The 12742-nt window shown below is 37.9% G+C and overlaps 1 protein-coding gene and 1 non-coding gene across 4 annotated transcripts; one reads left to right on the forward strand and one right to left on the reverse strand.

The window, feature by feature from the left end:
- The first annotated feature begins 1751 nt into the window (after positions 1–1751).
- Positions 1752–7337, forward strand: LOC149840835 (GDSL esterase/lipase At1g29670-like). 3 transcript variants are annotated; one of them, XM_090004565.1, is made up of 5 exons: positions 1752–2116; positions 2199–2537; positions 3317–3553; positions 3830–4070; positions 6920–7337. In XM_090004565.1, the coding sequence occupies exons 1-5, from the start codon at positions 2111–2113 to the stop codon at positions 7183–7185; spliced, it is 1089 nt and encodes a 362-aa protein (XP_089860691.1). In that variant the 5' UTR covers positions 1752–2110; the 3' UTR covers positions 7186–7337. The 3 variants fall into 3 exon arrangements, with proteins under 3 accessions (XP_089860691.1, XP_089860692.1, XP_089860690.1); XM_090004566.1 differs by having other exon boundaries at positions 1752–2112; XM_090004564.1 differs by having other exon boundaries at positions 1752–2537.
- Positions 7338–11931: 4594 nt separating this feature from the next.
- On the reverse strand, positions 11932–12017 carry TRNAM-CAU (transfer RNA methionine (anticodon CAU)). The gene is given in 2 exon segments: positions 11932–11967; positions 11980–12017. It is a non-coding gene; the product is annotated as a tRNA-Met (tRNA).
- Positions 12018–12742: the final 725 nt, after the last annotated feature.

The following is a 12742-nucleotide window of genomic DNA, read 5'->3' on the forward strand; positions in this document are numbered from 1 at the left end:
TTCCAAAATGTATTCTTCATTAACACACAACATATTTGTGTGAACGTGAGGGAGTTTTCATTTGTACAAATATGTTGCAAATCTCTTCGGTGATTTTAACCATAGTTGAAGGTTCATCACATATTTATGTTAAATTTCCTCGGTGAGTTTAACCATAGTTGGAGGTTCGTCACATATTTATGTTGCAAATCTCCTTGGTGATTTTAACCATAGTTGGAGGTTTGTAACATATTTATGTGAATGTGAGGAGGTTCGTAGAAATATGTTGTGATTTTTTTCAGTGATTTTAACTATATTTGGAGGTTACAAATATGTTATGAATCATTTTGGTGATTTTTAACCATATTTGTGAAAACATAAGGAAGTCTACACAAATATATTGTGAATCTCCTCGATGATTTTAACCATATTCAAAGGTTCACAACATATTTGTGCAAAAGTGAAGAGATCCACATAAATATATTACGAATCTACTAAATGATTTTAACTATATTCGGAGGTTTGAAACATATTTTTGTGAATGTTAGGAGATCCGCGCAAATATGTTGTAAAGGATAAAATGATACTAAAAAGTAGGGAATCAATAATTTTGGACATGCAGAAGATTTTTTGCATATTTATGGGTTTTTGCGAGAACATGCCATTTTTATAAGATAGTACAGTTATTTTTCCGTATATATTATATGTATATATATATTCAGCCGGCCTGGTCCATTAGCAGGCCAGGGAAGCCCATTGCCCACCCCTACTTCGAATCATGCAATTTCAACGTAAAATCATGATAGTTTTAGTTGTAAAATTTCAGTAAGTTTCTTAACTAGAGCCAAACCACCTCGTTCACAAAGTTCATTGGCATGAGTTAGGCCTGATGGCAAAGAAAACACACCCATGGGTTTCAAGCTTGTGAAATGGCATCAACTTGGTGACATTCACCAGTCACCCCTACCAGATAAGCAGAGTTCTCGTGGGTTCTTTTTTGAAAGTCTTAATAAAAGTTAGTGATGCTTTTGGAAAACCAATAGGGATGGACTAATTTACCTATGACATTAAGTGAGGCACGCATATGAAAAAAAATCTTTTCTAAACTAAAAAAATACCAATGATTTTGTACAACTAGCTTATGTTGAAACTTATTCTTTGGCCCTATTTTAGATAGTGCAGACCAAGTCCATTAAATCCTCATTATGATCCTAGGATCTCAGATCATCTTGGATTAAAGATCTGAGGCATTCAAATTCAGCCTTTATGTTTTAAACGAAGCTAGTCCTTCCCTTTGCAGTCCATCAAGAACATCCAATGTGCTTTGGTCCATGGCTCTCAGAGGAGCCCAGATAGACCACGCTTGACTTGGGCAAGATGACTTGGCAATTCGTGTGAGTAATACACTTACAATTGTATTTATGATCAATTGTAGCAAATATATATATATATATATATATATATATATATATATTATGCATATATAGCTAAAATGTTTCTGACAAATTGTAGATAGTAATTTGTTAAGAACAAATAGGAAGTTATAGCATCATCATTGGCTGGAATTTGAATATCTGGGTGATGTGGACTAAATTGTTATAAAAAAAAAGTGTTTAGATAAGAATCTTACCGATTTCATTGAGTTTATTTCCCAACTGTGTCATTCTGATTTTTTTTTTACTGGGTTAGAAGCCAAGTCATTAAACAACATACAAGACTGACAAAGTTCACTCTCCTAGTTAGTTTCCTAGGCTTTGATTGTCCACGAGGGATTACCCGTACTTCTCATTTGAGATAAGTTGTACGGCTGCTCGTCCAGCCATACTTTTTGCTGTTTCATCACCCAATTGGGATAAGGTGCAATGTGATTGCACGCTATACATGTGCAGATGGGCTCCACAGCTGACAGGCTGTATCCCAAAGATTGTCAGTAATCTGGCGCGGCAGCACATTAAAAGTGTGTAATCACATTGTACCCGATTCTCCCTCCACACTCCCACGTTTTTGTTAATTGTTTCAGTAGGCCTTTGTTGATTCCATTATAGACTACCACGTTTTGGTTTTTCACATAATTTCTTTCAAGAACTGACATCTTCCTCTCCCATCTTCCTTGGAAAAAGGGGGCCTATGCATGTGGGTGAGCAAAATTCTGCCCTCTTTACTACTACTGCATCATGTCAACAACTTTCATCATCTTCTTCTTCTTTATTCTGCCTCAGATTCCTTCTTCCCACAGCTCAATTCTGTTTCCAACACAAGAAAAAGATGTCCCACCCATGTTTGTCTTTGGGGATTCCTTGCTTGACAATGGGAATAATGTCTATCTGAACAACCCAGATGTGAATTTTGGGTTCCTGCCATATGGGGTAGATTTTCCCAAAGGCCCTACTGGGAGGGTCACCAATGGAAGAAACCCAGCTGATATCTTGGGCCAGCTCTTGGGCATTCCTGACTTCCTTCCTGTTGCAATGGACCCTGCAGCCAAAGGAAAAAGGATACTTGGTGGAGTCAATTATGCCTCTGGTGGCTCTGGGATTCTTGACATCACTTCTGACCCTGTAAGTAAACCTTAGTTTGCACTTGTTTTGTTTTAATTGGGGTAGCTTTGCATGTCAGAAATTTCTCGAGACTCCAAAGTCTTAATTGTTAATAATTTGTTGGTTTTGAATCATTTGCTATTATTATTCCTGGTATAAACCAAATGGATCTAAAATTGAGTCTATTGGATTGATGTTGGCATGTTAACTGCTCTCTTTTTTTTTTTTTTGTGTGTGTGTGTGTGTGGGTGGGAAGGGGGGGGGGGGGGGGGCGAGAGGGGCACTAGGCCAAGGGAAAACTAACTCTCCCCTCCCATCCCCTCTTAAGCATCGGCGGTATATTAGCAGGCCTCCTGTTGGTAAAACACTTGGCATCTCTGTTTCCCATTGGAGAGTAAACCTAGCTTCAACCTGGTGGGAAGGGATGCCTTTTGTGAGTTTTTAAAGTCTGTGACATCTTGTTAACTTGCTGATGTTCACAAGTTGCCCTTACCGGATGAATGGAGCCCTTGTGGGCAACTGTTCACATGTAAGAGGCTATTAGCACCTCAAACATAAAAAGGCATGTTAACTACATTTAGGAGGTTACATATTTAAGAAAGTGGTATAAGCAGTTGGTCATGTTAACTGCTCACAAATGTAACAAAACACTATGATACGCAATAATGTCAATCATCTATTGAGTTTATAAGCATACCTCAAAAAAAAAAAAAAAACTATTGAGACATATTGCAAGGAAAACAATATGTTGCAGATCTGACCCATTCACTTTGATTTCCTTTGGGATTGATGTGTTGCAGCCCACGAGCATATCATTCTACCAACAAGTCGAGAAATTCCGAAGTGCGACGCTCCCAGATTTGAGGTCTCAACTCAACAAGAACCAACTCTCTGAGTTCCTATCTAAGGGTATATTTGTTTTCAATCCTGGGGGTAATGATTGTTACCAGATGTGCACCAAATATACTGGGAGAGGACAATGCCTTCCATATGAATTCCTGCAGAGCCTCATAGGAAACTATACTCAGCAACTCAAGGTATATATATTTTTTCTTTGATGATGAAGGAAAACCGCCTCACCAGGAACCGGATCACTTAATCGGCCGCCTCCTTGTGAGGCAAAACTCGGGTTGAGGACACCACCACCCAGCCTTACTATCTTTGTTAAATCATCATTACCATCAACACCAACATCACATTTCTTTTCTTTAACCAACTTGGTCATATGAAAAGATTGCAAATTTGTAATTTATAATGATGGTTGAGATGCATATTGAGGGTTTAATTTGGTGTTGATGATGTTTTTTTTTCAGAAGTTACACAGTTTGGGAGCTCGAAAATTTGTGTTGATTGGTTTGTACGTAATTGGTTGCACACCCTTCGTTAGGGAGAAGGAAGGATGCTCAGAGAGGGCGAACCAAGCAGCTATATTGTTCAACACTCGGTTGAGATCCACCATAGACCACATGAAGCTAGCAATGCCTGGATCACATGTGGTGGTTGTTAATACATACAGAATTATCAAAGACATGATTGATGATCCAGCACCTAAAGGTATGTTCTTGGGTCTCTCTCTCTCTCTCTCTCTCTCTCTCTCTCTCTCTATATATATATATATATATATATATATATATATATATAAATCGTCAAACACAAAGCGTCTCATGAAAATCGGAAGCTTTTTTGCTGCTGATCTTGCGTGATCAGCAGCAGAACATGGTTCTTTTAATAAAAACAGCATTTAGGGCGATTGTGACCGCTACTAAGTGCTGTTTTCTGCCCAGACCTTTAGCACGCCACTAAAGATCATAAAACACACAAAAAAAATTAACGGATGCGCCTGGTGCGTCCAACTAACGTTCGATGAGAAGGGTGTATGATGTTATGCCCTTATATATAGAGAGAATAATGCATTCCTTAGGCCCCCTTTTTCATTAGTTCCTATGAGGCAGAACCAGAAATGGGGCTTAATTAATATGTTCACTTCTCATATCTGTATATACATACACTCATCTTGTCCGATGCAAAGTCGGGATTACATGTGCCACTGATCACGTGCATGATCATCGGCACAAAAAAAAATTGTGCAGAAAATGTTTTTATAGGCGGTTCAAAACTGCCACCAAAGTTCAAAAAAAAGGACACTGCACAAGGCCACGCATCCGACTTTTGTCCAAAGAAAGGGGGTCCGATGATATATATATATATATATATATATATATATATATATATATATATATATATATATATATATATAGAGAGAGAGAGAGAGAGAGAGAGAGAGAGAGAGAGAGAGACCATAGGGTGGTACACAGCTTATCCAAAAGGAACAAAGAAGGTACTGGTTAAATAGTATCCGGAGGGTAGTTGAATTCATAGTGACAAAATATCACCATATAGCCCACCTCCAAGCAGTTAAAACCTCTGCTCGTCTTGCTGAACCATAGACTACTTCTTTAGTCATAAAACACCATGTTCGGTGATATGGACAATTTCAACTAATTGATCTTCCCTTAAGCCTTAGACGATCAAGATCTACAACACCATAAACTGTTTACTCTCCACCAGGTTCTAGAGTTTTTTTTCTAAAGTTTGGTAATTTTCTGTGCAGTGTTTTGAGAGAACTGGATTTTCTACTGGACTCTGTCATAACCAAACTAAACCCGACCTTATCGTGTCTTGTCTGTTCATCCAGTTCCTAATTTCATACAGACGTGTCCCGATGTCTCCTGACCCTGGAACTTGATTCATACCTTCATTAAGGTGTTTGAAAGAATTTCTTCAAATTTGAGAATTTTCTTCTATACTGTTTGGGCGTATCAATTTTTCTACCAAAACCTATTATTTTACTGACATTGTTTAACTCGATTTTGACTTTGACCTTAGCCTTAGACCTAACCTAGACTCACCATGAAAAGCATCATATGCCCTAGCAAGAACCAGGTCTAAGCTAGGTTTTTCATAATCTAGATCTCCTTGTTTTGGACCTATGGAGAGTACGTAAATTCAAACCTAAGCAAGGTCTAAACTACCTTTAACTAGTAAGGTTAGAAAGAGTGAACGAGTCAAGGGGTGGGGACTCGCAGAGGTTTAAAGAAATAAATAAACATCCAACAGAGGGGGGACGAGAGAGAGAAAGATGAGTTCTAAAGAAAGAAAGAGAGATCAAATCTCATATAATTATATTTTTTATCGTTTTCAAAACTACAAATGAGTCTCTATACGCAGGCTGGAATGAGCAACATAACGGCTACACATGATACACGATATAATAATTAGAAAACACCTAAAATAGATAGATATATTCTCGCTAAGTAGAACCTTCAATGTAGAGCCCAATTCACAAGGTCTACTTGGGCTTCCAAGGTCCATAAAATAGGGAAGGTTGCTTGATTCCATAGGGATGCCTTTAAGAAGGTTGCATGAGCCCTAGGCCATTTACCATGGCAGGGGCATCCAAGGGGTGGGGCCCATACCTGCATTCATGCCTTTCAAGAGGTATGCCCAGTGGGTCCCACTTGCATTTAATGTTTCATAAAGGGGCACCCAAGGCTAGGTCCGACATTGCTGATGTAGCTGATTGAGGTAGCTTGCATCAGATGAAGCTTGGATCTTGAGTTTGGATTGGTCATGCTTGGATCCATTTGCAAGATTTAGATCCTTGGATCTTGACTCTTCCACCACTTAGTCCATATATATCAAGAACTTGGGCGATGGATTCAAAGTAGGGTATTAAAAAATTTAGACTGCATCAACCTGCTCCTCCGATCCATTCTGAATGAGGTAGGAGCATTCAATTTATGATAACCAAACCAGACCTAGTCCATGGGCTCAAGAACATTTAACAATACAGTGGTCTCTAGAATCAAGGCCATGGTATTGGAGGCGTGGTTAGATGATATCAACCCTTTTAATAGAGGAAGGCGTGGGCCCCCTATTTTAATAAGGGGGCATCCACTGACGTGGCAGCCAATGGTTGGGGCTGAACAATTTATAAGTGTTCGGCCTCGATTCACTGGATCTGCTCACATGGTATTGGAGCTATGTGTCACTGACATGACACGACACGACAAGGGGGCCATGATAATATGACATGGCTTGTGACATCTACGATTAATATGTTATTATTTTCAAATACTTTTAGTATTTTTAAAAGAAACATATTTTTATATTAAAATATCAATTTTGTTTTTAACAGTTAAAAAAAAGTGTCCTCGTGTCCTATTTTTGAGGAAGTCTGCAAACTCACATCAGGCCATAGTTCGTGTCAGTGTCTTTAATGTAACATAATATTGGAGAATCTACAATTAGAAGTAACAATTCTCTATAGCCTATGGGTCTGATTAGACAGCAGAAAAAAAACAAGCTTAAGAACTCTAAACAATGAGATTTGTGGTAATCAGGATTCAAGGTGGTGAACGAGAGTTGCTGCCCAGTCTCTCCTAGAAGCATGGGGCAGATGTGCGAGAAAGGGGGGACCCCATGCAAGGATAGGGATACCTACCTCTACTTTGATAGGGTGCACTTGACAGAGGCCGCTTACAAGCAGTTGGCAGAGAAGGCCTATTTCTCAGAGCTTGCAGAGGAGGTCTATCCCTACAATGTTGGTCATCTTGCTAAGATTGGGTTGGAGTCCTCTCTCTGCCCTGGTGTGGATGAACTATGTTGAGTGGATAGAAAGGAATTTCATATTCAAGTAAGTACATTGCGAGAAAAAGGACGAACTGAATGCCACGTTGGATATTACCCAAAATGAAGCCAGTTTGTCATTAAAAACCTTATATTATATATAATAAATATAATAAACACAAAAACAAAAAAGAGTGCAAAAGTTCATTTTTACCACATTAATATCATGTTAAAGCATCATATTATCAAAATAAGTGGTTGTTTGAAATATTGTATTTTTGATATAATATGAACATTAAAAATATTGTCAATATTTGTTACCACAATCTCAACTCATTTAACATGGGTTTGAACTTTGCCTGCATGAGCACTTTTGGAAAGTGACCGGGCTAGCTAGTGTCATATGAGCACATGTATGGTTTTTGTAGGGCTGCTAAATGAGCCGAGTTTGACCCCGAAGGGGGATGGGGGCTAGGCCGCTCGGCAGGCGGTCTAGGTTCAAATCCCATGGATATCATCCCTCGTGCAAGCCAAATCATGGTAACTCCCTTGAGGTAGTGATCGTAAGTATGGCTGGCATAGCCAGCACGACTAGGTTTCTAGTCTTGGAGGTGGTTTCTCCATGCAAATATAAAAAAAAAATGAGAATCAAGCTTGTGGTGTTTAAGCTTCACTCATTTTTATGCGCGCCAAGCTGAGTTTGGGTTTATTACAAGTTCATACTAAACAAGCCATGCACAATTTGGCTCGTTTCTTAAAAAAAAAAGGCACATTATTTCAAAACTAGAAGTAATAGGATTTGAGACCTAGGCCTTTTGAGTCACGCTTGAGCTATTTCATTTATAAAAACATATATTGTTTGAAGGCTACAAGCAATAAAAAATTAAACTCTCCACCTATCTCTTGTAAACCAATTTTCTCTACACAAACATTTTGGTGTAAAATATATTAAAAATACTGATTACTACTTAATGAGCCTATGCTTGTCCAACCGAGCTGAGCACCTATTGTTTGTGTTTGGTTTGTTGATCTTATTTTACAAGCTTAAATGAGCTCTTTGTGAGAGCCAAAGTGGCTCATCTCTTTTCCTTGCCCTAGGTCTCCGAACGAAAACAACTATGCATCAGATCCAACTGCATTTGTATCCAAGCTAAAGGGTGGGTCCTGGTGGGATCCAAACCTGATCCCCCTCGGGTAATATTGATTCAATTCTAGCCATTCTAACAAGCTTTTTGGACCAAAACATAGTAGAAGCTTCGCCAGAAACAAAACCAGTTTTTAGAGGTCAATCACTTAGGCATGCATATTGATGTTGGGCTTCGATTTATTTGGTGATTCTAGTTGTTTTGGACCCATTTTGCACCTTATGCCAAATTGAGTTATCCAAGAAGATAAATTAGCATGTTTAATATTGAGTTCTAGCAAGCGATCTAATTAAACAGGTGGGATCCATGGGAACTTGTCATGGGTCGAGTGCTAGTGTGACATAACCTAGCTGGTTCTACTTTGGATACATCAAAATCCAAATCGGAACTGATTTTGTGCAATTATCTTCTAAGTTATCTAACAAGCGAGAAAGAAAAGGAGAAAAGACCAAGGTATGTCAGAATTTCTGTACAATCTGCATGTCGACCATGGAGATGTCAATAACTGAAATAATTTGAAGGCATGCACTATGGCGCTCTCTTAAAAGCGATAGTTGCCCCTCCATGTAAAAACTAGGTGCAAAAAGGTGAACTACAACTTCACTTCTGAAATACAAACAAGCCTGCACCTCTTGTGCTTTTCTCAATCACCTTTTGCACTAAGGCTACTGACACAGTTTTCCTGAGCAGCCCCTTAGAGAAAAAGAAAACAACTTTGATATAAGAGTGAAAGAAGAAAAAGAAAGGAGTCTATACCAACAAAGCCATAAGAACTCTCCGAAGACTAAGGGACCTTCAAGGGTATATATAGACCTAGGTTAGATGATTGTTCAACAAATCCTCAGAGGTCCATTAGTCACAACATTTAGCATGCCCCCATAATGGTTGTAAAGCTCTGCATGCACCCACTAATGCCTATAACATTGGGATAGGCATCACACTTAGTTATGGTCCAAAATGGCAACCTCCCAAACCATTTTTCGTGTGAAATATCCTTTAAGAATGAATTAAAACTCTTTTAAAAATGTTTTATGAAGTACAAAATAATCTAAAATGAGTGAAAAAGATTTGTCAAACTCAAAACAAGACCAAGATTAAGACCGGATCAAATCAAACCAAACTGAACCAAAATATGCTAGTTGAAAGTTTAATTGACGGGCCCCTTGAGGCCTTGCCCTCTAAGTCAACTCTACATATTTTATACCTAATATGTTTTCAAAAAATGTTCAATATGAGACTAAATATATTTCATAAAGTGGGGTTTCTCTTCAAAATCTATTTTTCAAAAAATTAGGCAAAGAGAGGGTTATTTGGACATAAAATTTGGTTAAAAAAGGCTATAAATCTTGAACTAAATAACAACAATCCCTCTTGTGGGTCAAAATTATAATAACTCGTGAAAGTTATTTGCATAAATCAAGGTACTTTTTGAGTTTGAACCTTCACTTGGCACTAACAAGATTCAGAGAGTCTTAAAAACCAAGTAGCTAAGTTTTGAACTTAGTCACTATTGTAAACTTTCTAAGCCTATCGACACACACATTTCTTTCAGGTAATTGTATTGACACCTAAATTTTGATTGAGTTATTTTGTGTATCAAGATCCCATGATTTTCTGCTAATTTCAAATTACGATTGAGTTCAATCTCATTTTTGGCCTACTTGGTCCGTATCAAGAACTTGGGTGATAGATTCAGAGTGGGGTATTCAAAAATTTGGACAGCATCAGCTCGGCCAAAATATTGGTTGTTTTTATATTATTTTCAAAACTATAGGTTTGAACTGCCTAAACACCCCCCATCCCAATGCCCCTTCCACCCCCCGCCAAAAAAAAAAAAGAAGTTTTTGAGGCTCAATTGATAACATTATTCTATCTTGAGTTATTCACTAGTCACCAAATTGACAGAGTGACACGAATTAGAAACCACTCACAGGTGTCGTCCCTTGCTAGTAGGGGTGGGCAACCCGCCCCGCCATGGGCCATGATTTTAGGCCCGGGCTCGTTAGGTACCTGGCCAAAACCTGACCCATTATATACGTGGGCCAGCCCGATGGGCCTAAGTTATTTATTAATTTTTTAATAATATAAATTTTTTAAAATTTAACTATTACATAGTAACTTGGATAAGTATTATTATTTACCTAATTAGTTGAATGAGAACTTACTATTTGTCAATTATTACTATTTACTTATAGTTGCATGAAAACTTGCTATTCTCTCATTAACCCATAATTTCAATCAAGCATTTATGCATTTTAAGTTTGGGCCAGGCCGGACCCACTTCACATCGGCCTGTTGGGCCAATGGACTTCTCTTCAAACCCAAGCCCATTAAAAACTGGGTCAGCCCAATGCCCACTCCTACTTGCTACAAGGCCAAAGCTAAATGTATTCCCTGGTAGGCAGGGGGGCTTCAAACCAACCGGAGGTCAGCCAATGTGCGGTCGGCATGATGGAGAGGTTTTTTTCTTGGATTATCCAAAAAATAAAAGAACTAGGCATTTGGATTGTCTTCATCAGATCATTTTTGGATTCAGATTCGATTCGGATCAGCATTTTAGGCCTGATCTAATTAAGATCAATTAATCAAAATCTGATCCAATAATATTTTTTTACATAAAAGGAGCATGTTTTGAATATGTTTTTATTGGATCCAGTATTATCACATGGTTTGGATAGGGATGCAATCTTACATCATTGGCTCACTTTTTAATTCGGACCAAGTGCACAAAATTTGGATCACGCATGAAACGACCCATATTTAACCATTTTGCAGCCCTATTCCAGTTGCCCTTTTACAAGCCATGGCAAAGTATTGTCCCTTGGTCCATTTCAATGTTGTCAGTATCAGTATCACCCCTGAATCGTTTGGCCAACGATTCAGGTGTATCGGGCAGATACTGATACTCAAGTGAATCATTCTGAATTGGCCAAGAAATAATTAAAAAATATTATGTATCAATAGACTGTGACACATGTTAAAGCCGTTCAAATAATATAAAAAATAATTTTATATTTATTAAAAAATAGTTGATTCGGGGTGAAAAGTATCGATTTTCTGCCGATACTATACCTATACTGACAACATTGGTCCATTGATCCAAACTAAAAAGAAAATTCACACCGATATGGCAATAGCTGGTTTAGAAGTCCAATTTTTATTATTTGTAATTTCAAAATTCATATATATTTTTTTAAAATTAACAAGCCAGCTGACATTTGATCATTGACCAAGGCTCATCCAAAACATAGCTGTGGATGATTTTATGTAAATTGGTGACATGTCAGACGTTTTTTTGTAATTTATTCAAATAATAAATAAACAAATAACAAGGGCTTCATCTTGTAAGGTATGCTACATTTGATTGATTTTCTTGCCTTTTATTTTCTGTACAAACTGGTAATAGTTGTTTTTTTTTTCTTTTTTTGTCAAATATCAGACGTAGATCAAGCCTAGCATAAAAATCTCGGAATATAGGAGGCCCAGTTTGGTTCATAATGGGCTTCAAAAAGAGTGAAGTTTTTCGGCTTGACCAAAGATTGGTCCAACTCGTTCCGTGAACGTGGTCGGCTCAAAATCAAAATGATCGAAGTGGGGGCGAATAGGCTCAAACCTTTGAAGAAAAAAAAGTAAAAGCAAATTGGGGTGAGAGAGGCTCGAACTCTCGACCTCAGGATCACTCGTACAGCTATGAGACCTACGCGCTAACCAACTGCGCCACCACCCCATGTTGTCAACTCAAACCTAGTTTTTCTTTAGATATCTATTACATATGCTTGCCCTTTTCGCGTAGTTCCAAACAGTTTTTTGTAAATTTGGCAGATTGGGACTGAAACTTCACACTTGAGTTCCACCCATGGTGCCAAATATCGCATCCTTTATTTTTGAAAAGTGCAATACTTCCATGACCACATTAAATGTTGAATATATCGTGATATTATAAATTTTTAGATAAAAAATGATATATTTAAAAAAGCTCACGTATTCCATTATTTTTTTAAAACCGAGATTTTCTCATAAGTTATTTTATTTTGTTTTGTTATTTATTTTTAACGAAATATTCCCAAACCAATGAAAAAATATCATTAGACTTTAAATGGATGTCATCATGGATCCACCTTAGTCACCATTATGGGTGTCAACGGGTCGGGTTTGGTTCAGACCAGGTGGAACTAGTCTTGGACTAGATTTTCAGGTATGGTATCGGGTCCGATCCAAATTTTAATCGGGTCCACTATAAGAAAAACCATACCCGAACCCAATAAGAACTACATGAACCAAACTTGGACCATACCCGGCAAAACCATATTTTTTTATCAGTTTTACATTAAAAAATTATGGGTCTTAATTAAAACTCGGGTCGGGTCTGAGTCTGGTATACCCGGGTCCATGTATTAATCGGACCTTCGGGTCCGGACCTATGTCTTAATCTGGTCTTCTTATTTATCACCA

This window comes from Nuphar pumila, chromosome 4, assembly GCF_984573655.1.
Source record: "Nuphar pumila chromosome 4, dmNupPumi1.hap1.1, whole genome shotgun sequence".
Lineage (NCBI taxonomy): Eukaryota > Viridiplantae > Streptophyta > Magnoliopsida > Nymphaeales > Nymphaeaceae > Nuphar > Nuphar pumila.